A 24,164-nucleotide genomic window follows, 5' to 3' on the forward strand; every position below is an offset into this window, starting at 1 on the left:
CAAGCTAACTAACAACTACAGGTTAAATTCAGAATATGAAATACCTCATCTCTCAGCGCATTAAATCGTGTAAAATTTCCAATTCACAAAAATTTGTTCCTGGGATAAACAAATGCAAAGAAGCGGAATAAGCATAACAACAGAGGGAATAATTAAGGGATGATTCATTACCATCTCTTCTTCTTATTCGGATCGTAAAGGAGAGGCGCGAGAATGAGGAGAGAAAGAGAGAGAGAGAGAGAGAGAGAGAGAGAGAGAGAGGTGGAGGAGAGGGGGCTTAAACCCTTTCGAGAGATTGGAGATGATGGGTAATGTGTTCGATTTGTTTAATATTTATTTGCTGAATAAGTAATAATATATAAATTTTAGAAAAAACTTTGAATACACCTTACAGATTTACGATTTCTTACTTTAGTATTACGTAATTTTATTATTTTTTTTTTATTACTCTCTCTTAATTCTTCGCTAAATAGGCAATAAAGTTAAAACCATATAGTACTAAAAGTGAATATTCGATAAATCATAGAGAGAGTATTCAAAATTTTTTGTATATAATTTAACAAAAATTTAACTAAGGCGTTCATAAAAAAAAAAAAATCATATATACTAAAATAATATATTTTAAACTATAAAATATTAAAATAAGAAAATACTAAAATACAGGAATGGAAGGTGAAATTTATCCCAAATTTTAAACAAAATAAGCCTGAGATCAAATTAGGCCGTATCTAGGTCCAATTTAACCCAAGTTAATATGGGCCGCGAATGGCCTACATTGTGAATATCTTATACACCCTACTCATATCTTTCGATCTCCACTATTCCCATCCATGGCGATCTCCTCCCTCTTCTCCACCGACCCCTCACGTCTCAAACCCTACGCGTTCTCCTCATTTTCCACAAGCCCACGTTGCTCTCGCTCAATCCGGAGCAATCGCGGCCGTCCATTTGCGATCCGATGCCAGGGGAAGGACGAGGGTTTCTACATGCGGCGGTGCGTGGAGTTGGCGCGGAAGGCGCTCGGGCGCACGAGCCCGAACCCGATGGTCGGGTGCGTCATCGTGCGAGACGGCGAGATCGTCGGGGAAGGGTTCCATCCCAAAGCAGGGCAACCTCACGCTGAGGTTACTTACCCAAATTCTTTTTTTTTTCCCTTTTTTGTTGGCAAATGCATTTATGTTGATGCAAAATTTGTGATTTTTTTTAAAAAAAATTGTTTCTTAACATACATTTTATGCAATGGAGTGTGCGGACGGATACATAAAAGTTAAAATGTATGGAAGTTACCTGAATTATGAGTCATCTGAATATAATTACGTAATATTTTAAAAGATCTTGATTTTGCTAACTAAAATTTTAGTTTATTTGATTTGTAATCGAAAGATTGGGCATCAAAATAAAACATAAAAAAATAAATAATGGGTTTTGGGTTTAAGGTTTAAGGTAGAGCCTAATTCTTCGTGAATAAAAAAAGAGAACATTGAAAATTGGATAGTTGAAGTGGTTTCTGAAGTAAAATCTGTTGTGATTTGATCCATATTCGTAAATTTTTCGCCATGTTATTATTTTCCTTTTCAAATTACTCATACTACGGAGTTCAATAATATTAGTGCAGTGTTCGATATATTCAGGTTTTTGCGGTAGAAGATGCCGGGGTATTGGCTCAGGGTGCAACAGCTTTCGTGAGCCTCGAACCTTGCAACCATTATGGGAGGACCCCGCCGTGCACCGAGGCACTTATCCGTGCCAAAATAAGAAAAGTCATTGTGGGAATGTTGGATCCGAATCCAATTGTTGCATCGAAAGGAGTTGAAAGGCTGAGACAAGCTGGAATAGAAGTTGAAGTAGGAGTAGAGGAAGAATTGTGCCGCAAACTTAATGAAGCCTATATTCATCGAATGCTTACAGGGAGGCCATTTGTTACTTTAAGGTAATATTTTATTAGTTTTGATGAGAAGAATCGTGGATTAGTTTGTTTGACAAAGAATTAGTAGTGTCTCAGTAATTATCACCGACGTTCATAGGTAACGAGGCTTCATAACTAGAAACTTATTTTTGAAAACTTGATACTTAAGTTAAATTGCTATTTGTTCTCTTTTGTCACTCTGTAGTATGCATTTCGTCACTTTTCTTTTACAGTGCTAATAAGTAGTCGGCTTTTCAGTGTAAATTTTTAGAGAAAACTAAGGTAATTTTGGATGGTTAGTAGAGACAAATGAAAGAGAGCAGAGAATCTTCTGAAATGTGTAGAAGATAGAAAGTGTGGTCATGTAAGTGTAACTGATATTACATAAAGAAGAAATTGTAATAGCATTTTCAAGATTCCTTCGGCAGCATAGTAAATACTGTAAAGTCGTCGACTGCCTACATAATTAGACCATAACCACCTAACATCGTAATGCATGCCGAAAGCCTCCACTTATGTTGAACTCAGAACCTCTTATGGAGATGTAAATATAACTAGTCAAAATACTAGTGTTTCTTAAGTTGGTAACTGGTTGGGTCTTTAAATGACTAATTGGATGTAAAAGACAGCTGATGACTCGTTGAATCTAACATGCACAGTATGCACAAAATGGTGCACGATGGGAGCTTTACAGCCTTTGCTTTCTATTTAAAGAATCAATAAGAAATAGCAGGTTAAACAATCTGCATGGTCTAATATAACATGCTGATACTTTGTATTATGTTTATTTTGTTCAACTGATACTACTTTTGGATATTTTGTATTTCCCTTCGGCATTCAACTTGATATAGTGTACACTACTGACAGGTATACTCTTTCGTTCAACGGGATGGTTCTAAATCAAGTTGGAAGAGGAGCAGAAGAATCGGGTGGATACTACTCAAAATTATTGCATGAATACGATGGAATAATAATGTCCAGCAACTTGGCCAAACTCTCTAGCTTACCAACTTCACATGAAGCTGGAGCAAATCAACCTCTTCATATTATCATAGCATCTGGTTTAGGTTCTCCATTGCGCCTTCCCTTTCTCACTAAAGAAGGTGCAGCTAAAGTAGTAATATTTGCAGACAAACCCATAACAGTGGAGTCAGAAGTTGAGGAGATTGAAGTGGTTGTCCTTGGAACTTTGACACTAAGTTCTGTACTTACTGCTTGTGGGAGTCGGGGTTTGTGCAGCATTTTATTGGATTTGAGGGGGGATAATGGAAATTTGCAGAAGCTTTTAGATAATGTTTATGACGAACACTTGGTACAAAAGGTTATCATGGAAGTATGCCCTGTTTGGAATGGAAGTAAGGAGGCTTCCTTTTTGGCATTCGGAGAGAAGTCGTTGAGATTGAACAATTTACAATCTAGAGTGTACAGTGAGAGTGTTGTGGTTGAAGGATACATATCGTAATGTTGTTGTTTTTGTTTTTCGTACAATTATATCTTAGTCTTTCAATTGAAATGTCGATGCAAATTCCTGTTGTTCTACTTATCTATCTTTGTATTCAAAATGTTAATATCGTTTTGTTCCTTTACAACTTTTATATGTTCAATTGTTTTTGAAATCTCGGGGTGATTGCGTATCAATCAAATGTGCCTTTTGTAGAACAGCTATAGAAAATGGCAGACTGATATAAGAAGGGAACTTAATGGAATAGACTCTGAAGGAATTTTCTGCAGAATCCTAATGTTCTGAAATTACTTACAGTTCCAGGAACGATCATCAGTTGGACCTCAATATCCGTACAGTTATGCGACTGAATGAGTGCGATGGTTACCTCTTGATCAAGGGCAGAGCATCCGGAAATGAGTCTACACTTTAATTAGTTTATCTTAGACTAAGAACTTCCGATATCGGTTGCTAGCAGAGTTTTTGTACATTAAGAGGGTGTTTATGAACAGTAGCATAGAAATTGTTCTTTGTTCTTCTTGAGGGATTCTTTTTCTTTTTCTGCCGAAAGTGGTGAAGAAAATTAACATTTTCTCCAATCACAGTCTTGTGATTAAATCTGAGGAGCGATTTCTTAGAGGCTTTTTTTGATCTGAGCTGAAGCAGTCCAACTGTGGGCCTGTGGCCATTTTATTGTGGAATAATGTTTGTTTATTATTGTGGATGATCAGAGTAATGTCCACCTATTAGTCATTTCAGAATTTTTTTTTTTTTTTTTTTTTTTTGTCTTGAGCATTACGTTATCGTTTGGAAAGCAAAATGCGGTGCAACCTCTTTTCTTTTGCTTTGGATAGTAGATGTTATTAATGGATTTTAATGAACTATATATATATTGTTTTTTGAAACTCTACTTAAATAGTAATTTGGAAAAACTCCCTCTGAGAAAAAAAAAATAAATTAAATTGTTTCTCCCGCACGTAATGCTGTGTCCATGAAGAACCGGGTAAGGGAAGAGTTAGATCTTTCGGTCCGCACGATGCAATCCCCCAACGGTCGAATTATCTCAACGGTCGGATTGATGCTATCTCCGCCGATCCAACGCCCAACGGTCACTTCGCCACATTTTCGAAATAATAAAAAGGACCGAAGTAGCCGTTACAGCGAGACAGAAGAAACCTTCCCAAATCTTATTCCATACTCTCCGAGATTTCCTCAAAGCTCTTCTCATAAGCGATTTGTTTCCATTAACGGCTCTCCCCACTTCCAAATTCAAACGTAGCTCCGATTCTCTTTGTTGCGAGTCCTAAAAACCACTCCATGGCAACGAGATCCCCTTCCCCAAATCCATCTAGACACTCGAATCCACACAATTCCAAAACCCCAGAAGCGATTAATCCAACAAGAAAGAGCGTCATCTTCAATTCATCTAAAACTCCCAATCCATGCGGTAAAAGTTGCTCCTTTTCCATTTTTCGGTTGTTGTCGAACTCTGTTTTTTTTAGATTTTTTTGGACAGCTTTTTGATCTTTTATGTTCTTGGGCTTGATTGGTTTCTGTGCAGATTCCCCTCTGAGGAGTTCTTGTTCGAAAATTGTTGCAGCAGCGGCGCCATCTCTGCGCTCCTCGTTTGAGCATAAAGAGAACGAGAGGGATTCGAACTCATCGAAGCCGGCGAAGATGAGATCGCCCACGGCCGCGTCTTTGAAGGGGCCGAAGAACTTCATGGCCCCGACGATCTCGGCTTCGTCCAAGGCCATCGCCGCTTCCCCGAGAAAGAAAATCCTCGGAGAGCGGAATGAGCTCGTCAGGTCTTCTTCTTTCACCTCTGTTTCTGACTCGTTCCAATCTCCTTCGATGGAGAAGATTGTGCCCCAATCTGATTTACCTCTAAGGGTATCCAATATTTCTTCCGAAGGGGTTGCGATCGAAGAGATTGGATCGAAACCTGAGGTGGGTTTTCATTCCCAAGATGCATTGAGTGGAATCGAGCCGAAAAAAATGGATCTTGAAGTAAAAAATCACCACCACACTGTTCTTGTCCCATCCTTTTCTTCTTCTTCTTCTTCTCCTTCTTCAGTTATTGCCCCTTTGGACGCTGATCCTTCTCTTCCTCCTTATGACCCTAAGACCAATTACCTCTCCCCGAGGCCCCAGTTCCTACATTACAAGCCGAATCCCCGTATTGAGAACTATCTCAATGGAGGAGGTGATATATTTGAGATGGTAGAGGGGAAAAGGCTCGAGGATAGCTTCTCCTCGGAAAGCTGTGAGGAAAGCAGTGAACATGCTGAGGAAGATGAATCTTCTTCTCGAGAGAAAAATTCTGTGGAAGAGTTTTTCTCTGAAGCAGAAGCTGAAGAATGTATTAATGGAGCCGACGCTTCCAAACCAGAATGTTTACCCAATTCGCATAGGAACCGTGTTAACTCTCGGCTTTCTTTACATCTCAGATGTGCTCCTCTTGTTCTGGTTCTGCTCATAGCGTGCCTTTGTGTTCCGTTGTCAGATTCTCCTATAATCTCCTCTTCTTCCATATTGAAAGCTCCAACTTTTGCGAAATTTCGAGAGCTGTATGGTGTAGACAACATTGTGGTTTCTGGGCTGTATCTCAGAGATTTGGCTACTAGGGTGGGGGATTGGTCAACCCAATCTTTCGCGTACTATTATACTAGTACGGGTACTTATCATAAAGAAGAAGGAAGTTCGTTTTGTGCGGCGAATTTGACAGCTTCAGCTGCAGATCCGGCTGTTGATGTAGATCAGAAGTATATTGAAAAAAACGCAATCCAAGAAGAAACAAGGAGGGAAAATTGTGAAGCGAATCAAGTTGCTGAGGAGAACATTGAGAAAGAGCCTGTTATAGAGTACGAAGAGGAGAAAAGAGGTGAAGTTGAGGTTCGGGAAGGTCAGGAGATAGTTCATGCGGAGAATGAGGCAGTGAGAGTAGAGATAGATGCAGTAGTAGTGGAAGAGGTGAAGGAAGATAATATGATGGAACTTGAGGTCGAGACGGAAGTCCACGAAGATCTGAGTGAAGATGGAATGAAAGAAGTGGCAGAAGTTGGGGGTTTCGGCCGAAATGAAGCGGAGGTGGAGATAAAGAGTGAAAGCATTGAATCTGAGCCTCAAGAAGTGGAGATCCAAAAAGATGGAGCTGAATGTAATTTGCCTCTCGCCGGCACTGTTCTTAATGATTATGATGGTTTCGATGTGAATGGCAATGGTAACACCGAGGAGCATCAAACCTCTCATGGCCTGAAGTTGGAAGAAATAATGCAGAATGGTTCGGAGCATAAGATTTCGATGAAGATGACCGCAGGATTAGCTTTTCTTATTGTATCTCTTGCCACCGCCTCGATCTTTTTGCATATGAAGCGAAAACAATCTCTCGCTGTTGCAACTGAGAGCCCAAGTCCGAAGGAGGTCACTGCTAAATCGGTTTCAGGTAGTAGTGAGAGCTATCTACGCCCCAAGGGATCTCCTTATCAAAACTCGCTCATTTATATGGAGATGATGGGTGATTCAGGTCCTTCGGAGTTGAGCACTAGCTTGAACAACAGCGCCTCGTCGTACGGGCGCCAGAGATCAAGGAAAGTCGAGGGGGAAGAGGCTTTGAGCAATGAAAAAAGGCTGAGGAGGGATTCCGCGGTTTCCTCTTCCTCTTCTTTTGGGAGTTTCACCACTTACGAGAAAATCTCTTGTAAGAAAGTAAGTAATTGATATCTATCTTTGTTCCTCGACCTGATGCTTGTCTATAATCTATATATTTAGAAGATTATTAACTTTTGGTTGTTTCCTTACCTTGTTTATGTTAGGGGAATAGAGATGAGGAGGCGATGACCCCGGTACGGCGATCGAGCAGGATAAGGAATTTAGTTGCTTCACCGTAAACATTAGATCGAATGTTGCTAGTCTAACTGCTTAAGGATATCTGGCTCTGCTAGGTTCTGAACTAATTTCTTAGCTTTAGTGCTTGTATTAGCTTTTACATGATGTCTGTTTTCGTGAAGATTTATGGTGAATGAATGAACAGCTTTGTGCTGTTCTTTTCTTAATTAGTGTTATATTTCTCTCTTCCTCTCTCTCAATACCTTCTTGACATAGTTTTGCCAAGCATTTACTTGACATAGTATGAAAGATGGTTTAGATTTTAATCTCCAGTTTGTTCTCAGTTGTGCTTATGAAGTCTCTGTACACAGTGCGTGCGCATGTACAATTTTCTTACAGCAGAAAACTAAGCTTGATTTTGTTCTCAGTTGTTTCCTATCTGAATGTTCAGATAAAATTCTTGTGCCACATGTAATTGGTTAATTTTTGGGCTATTCTGAAATATCTGAACACCCTGATTTACACACAGATCACTTAATTAGATGGATTCTTCATTTATTTTTCCTTAGTTCCTTCATTCAAAACAGTATTATTTTATTTTATGATTCATTATGGTTTCCTGGTAAGAGCATGATTTACCATGCATGATTTGAGCTTCTAAAATATTGAGAAGTCAAATAAATGAATGCGTAAAAGTGTATTACATATTTTTTTAAAAAAAAGAAAAACCTCTTTTTATCGAGCCTATGCACATAATAATCTATCTAAGCCCGGGCTTCAGGAAATGAATCTGGGCCCAAGGCCTAATTCTACGTAACCGGATTGGGCTACAAAGCTTGTAAGATTCTCTCTTCGAACAGGGCCTTGAAAGTAACCCGGCCCAGCCAATTACTAACGTGATGCTATAAATAGGACGGCGCTTGACTCGTTCCATTTTCTCTCTACACGAAGCTAGGGTTTTCCGACTCATCTCTCTCGATCAATTCGCTTCGCGATCTCCACCGCCGCCTCTGGAACCCTCTTTCTGGATCCAAAACTAGGATTTCCCCTGCCGCTCCGATCAATACTGAGGGAATGGGTCACTCCAACGTGTGGAACTCTCATCCGAAGAGCTACGGCCCCGGATCTAGGGTTTGGTAAAGAGGATCGCCTTACTCTCTTCTTCTATTTTGCTCGATTTTACTGATTAGTTCGTCTTTTTTGTGGAAATTGTTTTAGTTAAACCTGTGAGTTGATCGAGAATGTGATTTTCAATCATGTTTTTAATGTAATGTTGCGATTCTATCCCTGTATATTTGTATATTTCTGTTTGTTCCATCGATTAGTGTTGTGAATCAATGTCAGAGGGGATTGGTTTTGTTCATGAGTTTTCGTCCGCCCGTTCATAGCTAATTTTTTCGAACTTGGTGAATTTGTAGGCTTTAGAATATAACAATGTCGGGTCTTAACAACTGTACTCGTTGTTGTGCTGTATAGGAAAAAAGAACATCTTTTTTTTTCAGCAATATTGAGGTTTCTGTCCAGTGTAGGAGATAATAAATACCAGTTCCTGATTCCGGGTAATTCACTATGTAAATTTGAAGCTATATTGCTTTGTTGATGCGGATTTGCTTCTTTGTGTTAGGTCTACTTGAACCAGTAATTCATTAGGGAAGTTCCTTGTAGGATTTTAATGAGTATTTGGGTGCTTCCTCGTCAGAACTATTAAATACTTGTAATTTGACTTGACAACAAAACATCAGGATCTTTTTTTCTTTTTTTTGAGAGATAGGTAGCACGGTTCGTTTATTTCATTTAGAAATAAACTTAGCTGGAAATGTGAATCAACTAGGATTCGAATTTGGGTCTCGGGTACCAACCACCAAGCCCTTTGCCACTTGCTTTAGGGACAGTTGGTAACAAAACATCAGGATCTTAGGGAGATATTATTCAGTAGTCAACATAGGTTACAGTTATATTTTTCTGTTTTCTCACTGTTTGTTTGGCATAAAAAATGGGTAACCTTTTTTTTTTTGTCTCCTTTGATTTTTATTCATGAGATGAGTTTGCAAGCTAACCAACAATAACAACAGTTGAGAAATTCATTATGAACGCATTCCACTCCAGAAAAGAACATTTCGTTAGCCAAAGAGGTGTAGGATAGCAAGTAGGCATCAACGGTACATCTAATACTGCTTGTGCGGGGGAGGGCTGAAATTGACAAGTGTTGTAAAGCCATTACATGAATAAAGATGACCATCCAAACTAGTGGATTGAAAAAAAAAAAAAAAAAAATATTTGAATTCAACAAGTTGTAATTTACCTGATCATTAAATATGGTGTCGGCTTGTTGAATTATCATAAGCTATAGAAGGATTGCTATTCATTCTTTCCTTTTCTCAAGAAAATTAAGCTATCTGTTCAATTCCTTTTGGCACTATCATGTTGTACCATTTAACATATTCTTGTTTTATTAGTTCAAAAATTTTGATGCCGTCTTTCTATCCTTTTTTTCCTTTTTTTTTTTTCTTTGTATTCCTTTAATTAGTTTTTCGTTAAAACTTTGCAGCCGTGTATGCGGCAACCCACATGGTATGATTCGGAAGTATGGCCTCATGTGCTGTAGACAGTGCTTCCGCAGCAACGCCAAGAGCATTGGCTTCGTTAAGGTGCCATAAATTTTCACTTAGCACTTCTTAGTTCTTTACCGCATGTTCAAATATGACAAATATGTTTGATCAAATATTTCATGTTTACCTTTATACAAATTTATGGTTTTTTCTTTGGCATTTCAGTACCGTTGAAGAAGATCAGAAGCTCAAGGCAGAGTCACAGCTATGGCTTTTTTAAAAAAATTGAATATTTGATCTAGCATTGGATAGTTGCTGTAGTGATTCCATGTGTTTTTGCTTTCCTGAAGTAATTGTGGGATTTTCTTCTTTTTTTTTATTGCTACTTGGAACCATGTGGATTCTGGATGATGGTTCTAGCTTTGAATGCAACTTATGGTTTCTTTGATTAATGTTTAGATGTTTGCTTTGTGTTACGAGAGCTTAGTATGCTGTCTCTATGTAGCAGAAAATGGGTTTTGGAAACTGTGTAGTATAATGGAACACATTGCTTTTGCACAAGTGAACCTGGATCTTTAATTGGTGAATTAGGATTCTTGCAAATGTTGTGAATCAGGTTTGGTGACTGCCATGACATGTTCCGGCGAAAGTTGATAATGCAGTTATACCAGATCAGAATGTGTGGTTGTTGAAAACGGTTTTTAGGTGATTATTTATTTATTTTGTACTTTTTCTTTGTTTTGTGCAGCTGTTTGTACTGAGAAGTTGATGTCTCATAAGGAAATGTATGTTTGTTATTATGCATCATTAGAAAGTGCTAGAACTATACAGGCCTATTTGGGTAAGATAGCCATTGCAAATGTTTGGAGCTGTCGATTATTTCTTAGCTCTCCGAATTACAAATACGCTGATTGTTGTCAATTTTATTCATGCCAATCCCGATTTCGTTCTCCGTTTAAACCCTGAACGGCCTATAATTGCCGACGTCGTGAACGAGTCCCTGAATGGATCCACACGCTGCGACGATTGACACCACAAGACAAGCCGAGCTCAGAATGTTCAGCCATGTCCACGTGACGGAGAACTTACGTATCTTGGCCTGCGCCATGTACATCTGGACAGGGAAGTACACTGTGAGCGGCCAGAAGGAGAGGGCACCGATGAGGCCGAGGAAGTCGTTGAAGAAGGGGAAGATTGACGCCACCAGCGCGGTTAGTATCACGTACAGCGTTCGCCAGATCAAGCGGAACAAGCTGAAAGGAAAGTCACCCACTACGGGAAGGCTGACAACATGCTCCTTTGTAAAGAAGGTGTTGTTAGGCCACCGGTTGCGGATCCAGCCCTCGAAGAATTGATAAATTGGCTGGCAAAAGACCTGCGGACGCAATCGGAAGTGTCCATGTATATAGTTTGTCGCCAAATGCTTTTTTCTTAGAAAGAGTTGAGGAAACATAATACCTGGTAAGCTCCAATTAGGTGGATGGCAATGCAGATGTTGCCAATGTCAATAAGCCAGAAGGGATCGTAGAAGCCGAATCCAGTGAGGAAGTTACCAGGTGCATGGTTCCCAAAAGCAGCATAACCTAAGATACCACACAACATGTAAAAGAGAGTTGTGGTGGAGACACCTATGAAGGAGGCCTTCTTCATCACCTGGTTCTCTGGTGGACTCGATCTCAATGTGTCCTAACCAAAAAAAAATAAAATAAAATAAAATAATGTAAAAATTTTGATCTGTCCATTGTTGACGATTGTAGAGTCAAATGGTTTATGTTGAGCTAAATGAAAAAAGAGAGATGAACTTTAATATTTATATATATTACTCTTTTATTGTTTTATTTGTTGCACTTATCTATTTTGTGATTTAATTTTGTTACACTTTAAGGATCACCCACTAATAGTAGGTTAAATAGTGCATGTAACTGGCACCACAGTTTGGAGCAAGAACTCAGTAAACTGTTATTAAAACAGAGGAATAAAAGAAAGGATTCTGTAGTCAACCCGAAACAGTTAGGTATTAAATGGTTGGTTAGCATTGTTTTTGATGATTGTTTTTGTACCTTTTTGTCTAACTTTTCATGAGTAGGAATCTTATCACCATGGGTGGTACTCAGAGGTTCTAATTCGTTTTTTGACCCTCTTTATAGCGCACTAATAAGCGAATAAAGAAAAATGAATGATAATAATAATAATACTAATTATAAACAAAAGAAGAAAAGAAGGAATAGAAGGTCCATGAACTACATTAGAAGTGCATTTGTAGGTTAGTTTTCACGAAGTGGGGTTTTGTTTTTTGATTGCTTTTACGCCAAGATGATTCTTGCTCTTTACACTCTGTGTACATGTTTATTTTTCTCAAATGGGCATATAATTTAGTAACTAAGAAAACATCTTTTCGTGTTTGTTTATGTAAATTATCTCTGACACCTGTTTTCTCTATGGACTTCCAACTATAGAAAAGTCTCTTCATATTCATGATCAAAAAATATGATTGCACTAGCATTTGGATAAGCTTTCTCAGAGAAACATTTATTTGAACATAGGAAGGAATATGAGCACATTAAATGCAAATTCTCTACAATAAATGGCAATCTTATCTTTTTTACCTGAATCTCAATAAGAACGTTGGAGTAAGAATAAGCAAAGGCTATGTTCCCAAGGGACTGGAAGGTTCTCCACACCTTCTCACTTGCAGATACATCTATTCCTATTGTTACTCCTGTGAGTGAGGTCCTCACATTCCCCCCTTCTACAATTCGAAACAAAAGAGTTTTAATAAGATACATTATTATAGATATTATTGTAAAATCCAGATGCAAATTATTATATACCTACAATCTTTAACATGCATGTCAAATTTTCACTTATTAATTTGTAAGTTTGATCACAGTTAATTTTGGGCTTGTAAGGAGAACCTGCTATTTTGGCAATGGAGAGGCCAAGCCCAATAGAAGAGTATGTGACAGACATGACAGCTGCTACTATAGACAACCACCATAGCTTGTGGAAGTTTGGTAACTGAGACAGCAGTATCTGAATTGCTGCAAAGATGATCATGTTGATAGTGTTGGATTCGTCGCAAGCCGCATTGTGACCGTTGCGATGGAAGCAGTTGGACCTTTTGACCGCCCTGATCGCGTCGAAAGAAGATGACCAAATGTGAGATATGTATAACTCTATATGTAGGTGTTTTCTTTTTGTTTTTTCTTTCATGTAAGACAAGTAATAGGGATTGGTTTTGTAGCTCACCCCATACTGATGGCTGTTGTTATTGTGTAGCCAACTGTCACTCCAACCAGATTCACATATTGGGCCAGCGCACATAGTCTGTACTTCACACTTCCTAAAGAGAGAAGAGAAGAGGGGGGAAATTAGTCCTCACTTGGCTTTTCGCCTTCCCTTCATCTTTTTAATTAGAAAAACTTAAAATCTATAGAATCAGCTGCTTTTTGGTTAGCTTGATGCATAATAACAAAAAAAAAAAAATTGTAACTATCCGTCATCCATCTGCACACTCTATCGTGCGAAACTCGTGTTTCAAAACCAAAAAAAAAGCAGCAACGATACCGAACGAGAACTTACATTGTAACTTACTGAGATTTATATATGATTATTACCTAGGTTAGCTCTCACAGCTTCCCCATAAGTGTAGTTCCTTTTGCCATGGACAGGGTCAGGGGATCTGTAACAATCAGCAAGGAGGCTGGAGCAGAACCAAGTGATGAGAGAGAAAGCCACTAAAACTGCAGGCCCAACCACCCAACCCAACTGAGCAATTGCCCAAGCCAGAGAAAGCACTCCTGACCCAATCACAGCAGTTATTATGTGTGCACTTGCTGTCAACAGTGTCCCTAGAGAAAAAAGAAAACCAATTCTCATTCTCTTTCTGTAAGTTTACAGCTTCTGATCATAGAAAAAAGAAGCATAGAAACTGCATCAGTACCTCTTCTTTTAGGCCGGCCATCGTCGTCGAGTTCGGGTTTTTGTTGGCGACCGTCGTCGAAATCGAAGGCTTCCTCCGCGTATTTGGTCTTTCCCTCCACCTCCATTGCAGTTTTCTTGTCTCTTCTTTCTTTGTGGGAGTGGTGAAAGATGGATATGTAGTAGAAGGAGATGGGTTGGTTGTGTTCATATGGGAATGTTTTGCTTGAGGCCTACATATTTTATAGCACACATTGATTGCGATTACTTAGTTTCCTAGAATAAAAAAAAAAGGGAAAATGAATGGTGAATGGAACATTTTACCTCTCTTCCTCCTTAAATTTAGTACAAAGAATCTACCAACAGGCAAGGGACCAATCCCATGCAGTTATGTCAGTATGTCATCATGTGTAAATGTGACATTTAATCTACAGTAGATAATGGTGAAGTATCTCAGTGTGGAGATATAGTTTTTATGTATAATTTTAGTTATACTAAAATAATATGTAGATCTTTTTTCTTTTTCTTTTTCTTTTTTTGAGAAAACAGGGATATGCCCTATTTGTAATTTGTAGATCTTATTAAATGAGTATTTAATTGGGTTTTAGAAGCCTACACGTAATTGCTAAAGGGAGAAAAATGTGTAAGTCAAGTTCCGATGAACCGTGTGGGTCGGACTTGAATTTGGGCCCAGATTTGACAAGGGTCCTGATCACTTGGGTCCTACTTAATACCATTTTAATGCAAACTAAAGAAGAGGTGAGAAGACCGACTCTCTCTAGCGAGCGTAAGTGGCAAAAAGTTTAATGCTTGGCATCCGTGATTTTAAATTCGAAGCATAGTTATTTTATATTTTCAGCTGAGTTTAGTTTTTTTTAAAAAAAAGAAATATTACATTAATTCCCTCCATAAGAAGCGAGAATGAAAAATATTGTTCAACAAAAACAGGATGGTCAAGGGGGTCTAAACATTAGACAACAAATTTTGTGACATCACCCCTTTGGCTACTTCTGAATCAAACAATTATTGACACAGTGAGAGACCTACATCTCCTTGGTTGCTACAAGACACAAAGAAACGTGTCAATGGTCCCCTTGGACTACATTGATAAAGACATGATCTTTTGATCATATTTGGAATGTAACAGGGCCACCCTTCAAAATCTAGTCACGCGGATATATTGGTGCGCGCACGCGGTTTATGGTCCAAGTAAACTGATCGAGTCGAGTCAGCTCATCAGGACAGCGACTCGACCCGCAAAAACGACGAAAGCATGATCATCTTTTTCAGGCTCATATATAACATGTAAGCACCAAAAATGATCGGACTGAGGTTAGGTCTGAACCATCATATATCGGATTTGGTCGAACCCAACTGGTCCACAGATTTGTTGGGTCGGGTCTGAGAAGATGAGATGGTTGATGATAGAAGCATTAATTTGTCGGTATAAGATCAAGAAATGGTTAGTTAACCACGAAAGCCATTTATATTCACAAAGTGATACTATATACAGTATATCTGGCTTAGTATTTAAGACTATAAGATAATTCACCTCATAGATCAAATATGTAATATTGAGTAAATCAGTACCAGTATGACTTATGATGAACGACGATATAAACAATATTCGTACTAGCCACAAATTATCACTCCGTAAATGATAACTTGATCAAACACCAAACTAATCGTGACCTAACCTAAATCAGAAATAATGAAATAGGCGTGCATTACTTTCAAAAAAAAACCTTGGTCCAACCCACCACATGATTTGATTTGATCTGAAATAACATGTTCTATCTCAAAAAAGATTTAACTTGATATGAGTTGGAGCTAGTCCCAGATGCAACTTTTTTTTTTTTTTTGAGAGAGACAGATAAGTAGCACGCTACCCGATTCGTTAATTTCAATTAGAAATAAACTTAGCTGAAAATATGAATCAACTAAGATTCGAACTTGGGACCTTGAATACCAACCACCAAATCCTTTGCCACTTGCTCTAGGAACGGTTCATCAGATGCAACTTTTATAGGTAAGCTTTTTGAGGAACCTAAGTGTGCGCGCGTGTGAGCATAGTTGGACGAGTGAATGGTCCACAGGCCCCAACAAGAGAACTGAAAAGGAGAGGCGCTCATTTTGAGTACACACAATGTGGGAATCATCCCATCCCATGCAACTTTTTATCTCATCTAATCTATGCCACTGGTTTAGCCTACTTTGGGCTGTACAAGTCCACGGGTGCTCAGTGGAGATGCTGTTCTCTCTTATCAACTTAGAAATTTAGCATTACTTTGTTTTTTCAGCATATAATATTTTTTGTGATACATGCTAGGGCATGCCAAGGATTGGGAATTGAGGAGATTGTCCCTGTTTTAAACCACAAGAACTGTTACAACTGTAGCACAATCTTCTCCTATTCTCGAAAAATCTGCCCCTATATATTGTCCCAGGCATGATTTTCTGTCGGATTCACGTGTCAGTATGAGTTTGAATTGCTAATGAATATCGCACTGAGCGCCTTTCAGAATGCCTGAAAATGATGCACCTAATCTTTTCATTTACTAATCAAAAGTTTCGTAACAATTCATAAATTTTTTTTAAAAAAAAATGTAGTATAACATCCTTTTAAGTCTATGTGTATAAAAAATTTTAAACTTTCATCTCTATTTTTTTTAAAAAAAAAAATTAATTATTTTACGTGCTATCAATTTGGATCAATTCAATTTAAAAGTCACCAGCTCAATAATGTTGGACCAAAGCTTAATATATCCCAACCCAACAAAAACCTAAAATACAGTCGCATAGAACATATTGTTAGTGTCCATCTGTTTCGCCGAATAGTGTTTTGAAGTTCAAATGTAAGATTTACTTTGTCAACATCAAAATAATAATGCCTCATTCGCACGCCAAAGGGCACATACTTTATTTGATGTTTACTATTTATGGTTTATTTTGTCCTCGCATAACATGTGGAATTATTAGAAGAAATACGATATTATAATATTCGCGATAATTTTTTTGTAGAACTTAGAGCACTAAATTGAATCTTCTATTTTTAAGCTTAAAATTTTATTTTAATTTCAAATTTTATTACTGCTGAAACTAGAAGTATAAGTCAAGATAAATGAACTTCTTAATTTGCATCAACAAATTCCTTTTAATGCTTGAACCATTTTTTCAAATATGCAGGTATATGATCAAACATGTTCTTTTAAAAATTAATTAATGCCGAATAAAATAGGCCCACTCTGTGTAGATAAACTCGTTAGGTACATGTTGCGACCCGTGAGTGTATGATTTTTGTCAGATTGGTCAAATTTTTTAATGCACCATTCAGAAAAAGGTTCATTGATGTGTTGAAAACGTATCTACAACTCTCGTAATTTGTGCACTCTTCAAATTATAATTTTTTTAAAAAATGAAAAACTATCTTATAGTTGGCGCCTTGCAAGGTATTGCAATCAAATATCTCTTTGTACAATCATAATTAAAATTCACATATACTGAGTTATCATCATCATGCTCTATGACTATTACTTATATGTTACTAGAAAAATCGAAGGCCCGAACCCTTCTTTTTATGAAGCTCACTACTCTAATGGATAGAGTAATTTATTGTAATCATTTATATCAAAATTTTAAAAAATTGTGGCTTTCGTAGCTCAGTTGGTTAGAGCACCCGTTTAGTAAGCGGGAGGTCTTGAGTTCGACTCTCAACGAAAGCAATTTATTTTTATCACATGAAATTAATTTCCAGAGCAGTGAACGAATGAATATTTTTCCATAAATCCTATTGAGCTCCTTCCAAAACTTTTTGTGAGGAGATGAAGGAAATTAATTTTATACTGTTTCTCATGTCGTTTTCATTGCACAAGAGTGGATCCCTATTTCCAATATGGGAAATGAAACAACTCAACAGTCTCAATTCTCTGTGGTATCTATGACAATTTCCTTCTTTTCTCTGCAGTGAAACTAATATTTTGCTCTAAATCCCATTGAGTTTCTTCCAAAACTGTTTGCAAAGAGGAGGAAATTAATGCCCAGCTAAATTCCAACTCAACCTCCAAGCAGATCATTATATTTATAAATGTTCACCGTTGGCATCGTCTGGCCCATGAGTAGGTCGGACCCAGTTACCCAGGAAGTTTACATTGGGCCTTCTTTTTGGTGAATTACGTTGGGCCTTGCAGACACGATGATATTATGCATTTATATATATATATATGCTCACTAAGAGAAAGGGAGATTGTGCACTGACATTAATCATCTGATGATTTTTTTTTGTTTTGTTTTTTTTAGAGAGAGATAAAGGTAGCATGCTATCCGTCTTTTTTATTTTTAAAATAAATAAACTTAACTAGAAATATGAATCAACTAGGATTCGAACTTAGGGTCTCAGATACCAACGATCAAATCTTTTATCACTTGCGTTAGAAACGGTCGGTAATTTTTTTTTTTTAGTTTTTGTTCTTGTGTTTTTATTTTCTGATAAGGCCTGCAGTCCACCCAAGTGGCCAGAAACCCTCCTTAGATGAGTACTCCCGGACAAGGACCTGGCTGGGAAAGGGGCAAAAATTTTATGGACACCATGTCCAAATTTTTTTTTTTTTAGGATACTCTTGATGGGAGCCGTGTGGCACCCGAGCCACGCGGGCCACCGTCCTGCTGCTCTGCCTCCTGGGAGAGCAGCGGATTTTTTTTGGTGCACCCGGTATACTATTTTTATTTTAAAATTTTAATTTTAATTTTAATTTAATATAATAAATATTTATTTTATTATATTTAAAAAATATATGTAAAAAATAATTTTAAATCTTTAAATTCTAAATTATTTTATATATATTTTTATAAAATATCATAATATATATATATAATTAAATTATAATGTAAAAATAAAAAATAAAATTTTAAAACAAAACTAGTGCACCGGGTGCACCAAAAAAATCCAACTGCTCTCCCTGTTGGGAGAGCAACGGGACCGATGGGCCCGCATGGCTCGGGTGCCAAAAAAAAAATTTTGGACGTGATGTTCATAAAATTTTTGCACCTGGGAAAGGCCCTCCCAGTACCGACCCTTGGATGCGCTAGCTAACTCTAGTCGTTTGAATTGACGCCTGTCAAATTAGCTCTGTGATTTTTTTTGTTGTAATTATCATAAGATAGAGAGAATTCTCACAGAGGAAAAAAACAGCAGAAAAAGGCAAAGAAAAGAAGCATATTTAGTTCCCAAACGGTCCTTAGTTTTGTTCGGTACATGAGAATAATTGGGTCAAAGAGAGCATTTCTACAGCAACAGGGTATAGAGAAGGCGATGGGAAATTGGTAGTCATAGACAGCCACATACCTACTCAAAGTCTTGTATCACGACCACATATCAAAAGGACAACGAATTTATCTTTAGAATTTCAACTTTGCAATCAAACTTTAATGGTTCTCTTTCAATCAACTAGTCTGGTTACGGTTCTGAGACGAGCGTGCAAGTCTACAATTTTTTACCTAGTAGGTCCAATGATGTTGAAACAAAATAAAATATCTAATGTCGAAGCCTGAGCTGTCAAAATATAGCATAGAGGAACAAAGATGACAAACAGTAAACTCCATAACAAGAAACAAACCATCCATAGAGAGCACACTGGCAAGGGCACAGCAACATTTTAGAGATAAGGTTCACGGAGGACAAACTTGTAAGGGGCATGGCATCTAAAGATGCGGGAGAGGTTCATCAAAGATAACACGACAGAACATCAACAAGCAACCAACAACATAAGCAGATAATGCAGACACTGCTGAAAAGTACACAACAACAGACCGAGAGATGGAAAGATAAAACATCAGCTACTTAGTAGTCGTCACCTTCATCACCCTCTTCTCCCTCATTAGACTCTGCGCCAACCTCCTCATAGTCCTTCTCGAGCGCAGCAAGGTCCTCACGGGCCTCGGAGAACTCCCCTTCCTCCATGCCCTCACCCACATACCAGTGAACAAAGGCACGCTTAGCATACATGAGATCAAACTTGTGGTCGATGCGGGAGAACACCTCAGCAACGCTAGTGGAGTTGGATATCATGCACACAGCCCTCTGCACCTTTGCGAGATCACCACCTGGCACAACAGTTGGTGGCTGGTAGTTGATGCCGCACTTGAAGCCAGTCGGGCACCAATCAACAAACTGGATGGTGCGCTTGGTCTTGATGGTGGCGACTGCCGCATTCACATCCTTGGGGACAACATCACCACGGTACATCAGGCAACAGGCCATGTACTTGCCGTGGCGGGGGTCGCACTTCGCCATCATGGACGAAGGCTCAAAGGCACTGTTGGTAATTTCAGCAACAGAGAGTTGCTCATGGTAGGCCTTCTCAGCAGAGATGACAGGAGCATAGGAGGAAAGCATGAAGTGAATTCTAGGATAAGGGACCAGGTTGGTCTGGAACTCAGTGACATCAACATTCAGGGCACCGTCAAACCTCAATGAAGCCGTCAAAGATGAAATCACCTGGAAAAATAAGAGATGAAATTTTAGCAACCTACAAAGCAATTTTGCAGATGAAGCTTAAATCATGAAAAGAAGACAAAACGAACCTGAGACACGAGGCGGTTGAGGTTAGTGTAGGTGGGGCGTTCAATGTCGAGAGAGCGCCTACAGATGTCATAGATAGCTTCATTGTCGAGGAGAACAGCAACATCAGTGTGCTCAAGAAGGGAGTGGGTGGAAAGGACGCTGTTGTAAGGTTCAACAACAGAGGTGGAGACCTGAGGAGAGGGATACACAGTGAAACCCAGCTTCGACTTCTTGCCATAGTCCACAGAGAGACGCTCAAGGAGGAGGGATCCAAGGCCTGATCCAGTGCCTCCACCAACAGCGTTGAACACAAGGAAGCCTTGGAGGCCAGTGCAGTTGTCAGCCAGCTTCCTGATGCGGTCAAGGCAGAGATCAACAATCTCTTTGCCAACTGCAAGAACAGAGGGAATGAATGTTAACATACTAAATAGAATTACTGTGAGAAGAATAGGAAGGATGAGCGAGAAAATTACTGGTGTAGTGGCCACGGGCAAAGTTGTTGGCCGCATCCTCCTTTCCGCTAATGAGCTGCTCAGGGTGGAACAGCTGGCGGTAGGTTCCAGTCCTCACCTCATCAATCACGGTGGGCTCAAGATCAACAAACACAGCACGGGGAACATGCTTTCCAGCACCAGTCTCACTGAAGAAGGTGTTGAATGCATCATCACCTCCGCCAACAGTCTTGTCACCAGGCATTTGGCCATCAGGCTGCAGAAGGATGCCATGTTATTAAATTCAAAGCAGCTAAAAGCACAAGTTACATACCACAAATTTCAGGGGAATAACAAAGAATAAAATTGCATAGCAACATAAAATAGTATAGACAATTAAGTGGCATTTACATTGCTAGCCAAAGTATCCATATTAAGACGAAGAGTACAACAAGAATTGCCACACTACTGAAAAATCAAATCATGAATCTTAAATAAGAGGAAGTATATCCTCCTTTGAATGCAAGTATAACATAGATTATGTTGTAGTCAACATAAATAACAAAACTAAAGCTGACTATTTCAGTATTCCTTGGTAAGTAACCACCACTAGCCACTAGAGATTTCTGGTCAGTTGTTTTTGAAGCATAATTTTCATTAAAAATTCTCGAATGTAGAATAATTGCATTCTCAGCATCAGGATTGGCCTAATTTCCAATATATTATGTAGTCCGTGCATTAAAAATGGTAGGTCGGATGTAAATAGCAACTGATGGACACAACTTTAACTACATAATCTAACTGAGAGCAATAACAATACACTAAAATAACAGTTATTTTGCCAGATCCATCAACCAGAAAGTACAATAAACATTATATCTGAATGGTAAAGAAAATAGTCACAATATAAATATTAGCCAGTGATCGAGAAGCCTCAGCACACAGATCCATCAGGCATAGTGCATACTAAACTCTATATATAGACAATAAAAAGAAAAATATCATCGCAGCACGGGTTATCCAACACTAGAATCCCACATTACACAGCTCTGCGAACCTTTACTATAAACAACTAGATCTACCACAAATAAGTCCGATTCAGCAAAACTATGCGAAAACAAAGCTAGCACCACCAGATCCAGCGATCATAATGCATATAAAACCCTAGATCCGTACTATAGGAAACAGATCTATTAAAATCAAAGAGGCTATCTAATAATAGAATCCGACATTACAGAGATCTGCCGAACCTTCAGTGTAAACAACTAGATCTGCCACAAACAAGTCCGAATTAGGAAAAATAAGCGAAAACAAAACTAGTACCACCAGATCCAGCTATAAGAATGCATATAATACCCCAGATCCATAGCATATCTATTCAAAATCACAAGCTACATTGCATAGATCTAACAGGTTCTAATCGGAAAAACGCAGATCTAACCACAAATGAACCAAAAATCACAAAACTTCATCATAAGAAACATTTCGACAATCCACAAGCAGATTTACTTAAAAAAAAAAAAGAAAAAAAACCACAAAAATAAGGTAAACGAATATAGATCAGGGAGATCAAGGGGCGAGATCGAACCTGGATGCCATGCTCGAGACAGTAAAGTTCCCAGCACGCATTCCCGACCTGGATACCGGCCTGGCCAATGTGGATCGAGATGCACTCTCTCATCTTCGCGGCGAGAAAGAGGAGGAGATCGCAAAAGAGATCGACGGAATGAGGTGTGTAGAGAAGGAGAGAGAGAACGGGGAAAGAGCAAAGAGAAAGGAAGGGTGTATGAAGACGCCTTCCGATGACTCCTCCCCCTTCGCCTCGCCTCGCCTTTTATAGAGCGGAGGAGAGTGGAGGAGCGGAAATGGAGGGGGTCCTAGGGTTTTCTTACGAACTTTTTCCTGCATCCAAGTTCACCACGTCATCTGTAAACCCGAAAGAAATCCACCCTCCATCGCCACTTCTTCCAACACTAACCGTCCAATAAACGGTAACTTTTTGTCGGTTTACGGAATAGTGGTGAACTTGGTGCAATCCCGACCTAACCGGACCTAGCTTAACCGTGGTTAAATGGCCCGGTGCCAGCGAAGAGCCAACCGACGGTGTGATAGTCTAACCACCCACGTTTAACCATGGTTAAAGGCCGTCCAATATTTTGCCGCCCGATTTCAATTTTGGTTTGAGAAAGGCCTTGTAATTTCACGAAATAACGAATTTGCCATTCCCTCTGCTAAGATCCCGAGGTTCTTGCTCGCTTCAACGGTTCGATCTGCGAGTACGTGCAATAGCGTGTTCCGTGTTATAGAGATTTCAGCAGATCCTCAAGCCAATGAACCCAACCATATATTTTTGTGTAAAAATGTAAAGAGACCCCTCACCTAAAAATTTGTGGAAAATGACCCCTGAACTTTTTTTCTCCTTAACCAATGTTTCATTGTTTCCTTAGTTTTATTTATTTTATTCAATTCATTTCAAAATATAAATTAAAATATTATCAATATTAATAGCATTATAATCTATTGGTAGTTGACTAATAATGAAATTCCTACTTTTTTTAGCTGGGAAGTGAAATTTGGCAGAATTACTGGTAAATAAAATGATTTTTTTTTTATTTTTGCTAATTAAAATCACATGAATGAAAGTAAATAAATTTTCATGATGTGGAGATGAAATCGTAAGAATGGTAGGCTCAGACAAATTGGTTAGTTGTTAATTTAGTTCGGCCTCTGAAACCCGCCATGTTCGCTGGGCCCAATGTTAACTTGAACAAGATAAACCAATTTGGCCCAATTTTTGCTTGAACAAGATAAGCAACACTGCACGCGACGACACGTGTGATTATGTTCATGGCTTCGCGCGCTCGAAAATTATTTATTCTGCAGCAAGCAATAAGAATATAAAATTGCTGCTGCGATTTTCTGATTACACGAAATTCACTTTACGCATCCACTATTCTTTAGAACGGTTGAATTGAAAGTAGAAGAGCATCTGACTAAGCTGTTTATGTCAACATGAAACAGCAGATGTGGCAATAATTTATCGTGAGATGAGATCGATGTCCAGATCTACACTAGGGCTCGAAGCTTACACCTTTAGGCCTCGTCCTGACTAAGGATTTATTTGGAATTGTAGGGAGATTGTGTTACGTACAGTGAAAAACGACGATAAAAAAATATCTTATTTGTTTCCGTACGTAATATTGTGTTCCGCATATTGCGGTTAGTCGGTTATGATATATTTTCTGCAGTCCTATCGTAGAACGCAGAAATAAATTCCTATATGCTTTTTCTCAAATCCATTCTATCTAAGAGCATTAAATCTACCTCAATACCAAATTAAGCCTAAGTTTATATCTAGCCCAACCCAGCCCAACCACTTCACTTCATACACTTGAAAACCTATTATGTCCGCTTAAGTCAAATACTGTGTGTGAGATTATACAAAACTTCATGAAAACGACAGTTTTATTGCAAATTGGCTTATGACTTATTGAGTGTTGCCGGCCACAAACTCGACAATTTTGCTTTT

General features: G+C 38.6%; 5 protein-coding genes and 1 non-coding gene across 7 annotated transcripts; 4 read left to right on the forward strand and 2 right to left on the reverse strand.

The window, feature by feature from the left end:
• On the forward strand, nt 728-3,522 carry LOC109713440 (riboflavin biosynthesis protein PYRD, chloroplastic). Of its 2 annotated transcripts, none has more exons than XM_020237521.1 (3): nt 728-1,124; nt 1,616-1,930; nt 2,774-3,522. In XM_020237521.1, exons 1-3 carry the CDS (start codon nt 766-768, stop codon nt 3,366-3,368), a joined length of 1,269 nt encoding a protein of 422 aa, XP_020093110.1. In that variant the 5' UTR covers nt 728-765; the 3' UTR covers nt 3,369-3,522. The 2 variants fall into 2 exon arrangements, with proteins under 2 accessions (XP_020093110.1, XP_020093111.1); XM_020237522.1 differs by having other exon boundaries at nt 780-1,124; nt 1,632-1,930.
• On the forward strand, nt 4,538-7,508 carry LOC109712560. Its single transcript, XM_020236184.1, has 3 exons — nt 4,538-4,794; nt 4,909-7,055; nt 7,163-7,508. The coding sequence occupies exons 1-3, from the start codon at nt 4,665-4,667 to the stop codon at nt 7,235-7,237; spliced, it is 2,352 nt and encodes a 783-aa protein (XP_020091773.1). The 5' UTR covers nt 4,538-4,664; the 3' UTR covers nt 7,238-7,508.
• Nucleotides 8,117-10,200, forward strand: LOC109712956 (40S ribosomal protein S29). Its single transcript, XM_020236798.1, has 3 exons — nt 8,117-8,311; nt 9,724-9,823; nt 9,950-10,200. Exons 1-3 carry the CDS (start codon nt 8,250-8,252, stop codon nt 9,956-9,958), a joined length of 171 nt encoding a protein of 56 aa, XP_020092387.1. The 5' UTR covers nt 8,117-8,249; the 3' UTR covers nt 9,959-10,200.
• On the reverse strand, nt 10,496-13,869 carry LOC109712955 (amino acid permease 6). Its single transcript, XM_020236797.1, has 7 exons — nt 13,668-13,869; nt 13,342-13,575; nt 12,974-13,067; nt 12,640-12,854; nt 12,331-12,473; nt 11,183-11,410; nt 10,496-11,099 (listed from the first exon to the last, which is right to left on the reverse strand). The coding sequence occupies exons 1-7, from the start codon at nt 13,771-13,773 to the stop codon at nt 10,680-10,682; spliced, it is 1,440 nt and encodes a 479-aa protein (XP_020092386.1). The 5' UTR covers nt 13,774-13,869; the 3' UTR covers nt 10,496-10,679.
• Nucleotides 17,294-17,367, forward strand: TRNAT-AGU. The gene has a single exon. It is a non-coding gene; the product is annotated as a tRNA-Thr (tRNA).
• On the reverse strand, nt 19,224-22,465 carry LOC109712735 (tubulin alpha chain-like). The gene is made up of 4 exons (XM_020236478.1): nt 22,224-22,465; nt 20,678-20,912; nt 20,225-20,595; nt 19,224-20,138 (listed from the first exon to the last, which is right to left on the reverse strand). The coding sequence occupies exons 1-4, from the start codon at nt 22,314-22,316 to the stop codon at nt 19,482-19,484; spliced, it is 1,356 nt and encodes a 451-aa protein (XP_020092067.1). The 5' UTR covers nt 22,317-22,465; the 3' UTR covers nt 19,224-19,481.

This window comes from Ananas comosus, linkage group 7, assembly GCF_001540865.1.
Source record: "Ananas comosus cultivar F153 linkage group 7, ASM154086v1, whole genome shotgun sequence".
Taxonomy (NCBI): Eukaryota; Viridiplantae; Streptophyta; class Magnoliopsida; order Poales; family Bromeliaceae; genus Ananas; species Ananas comosus.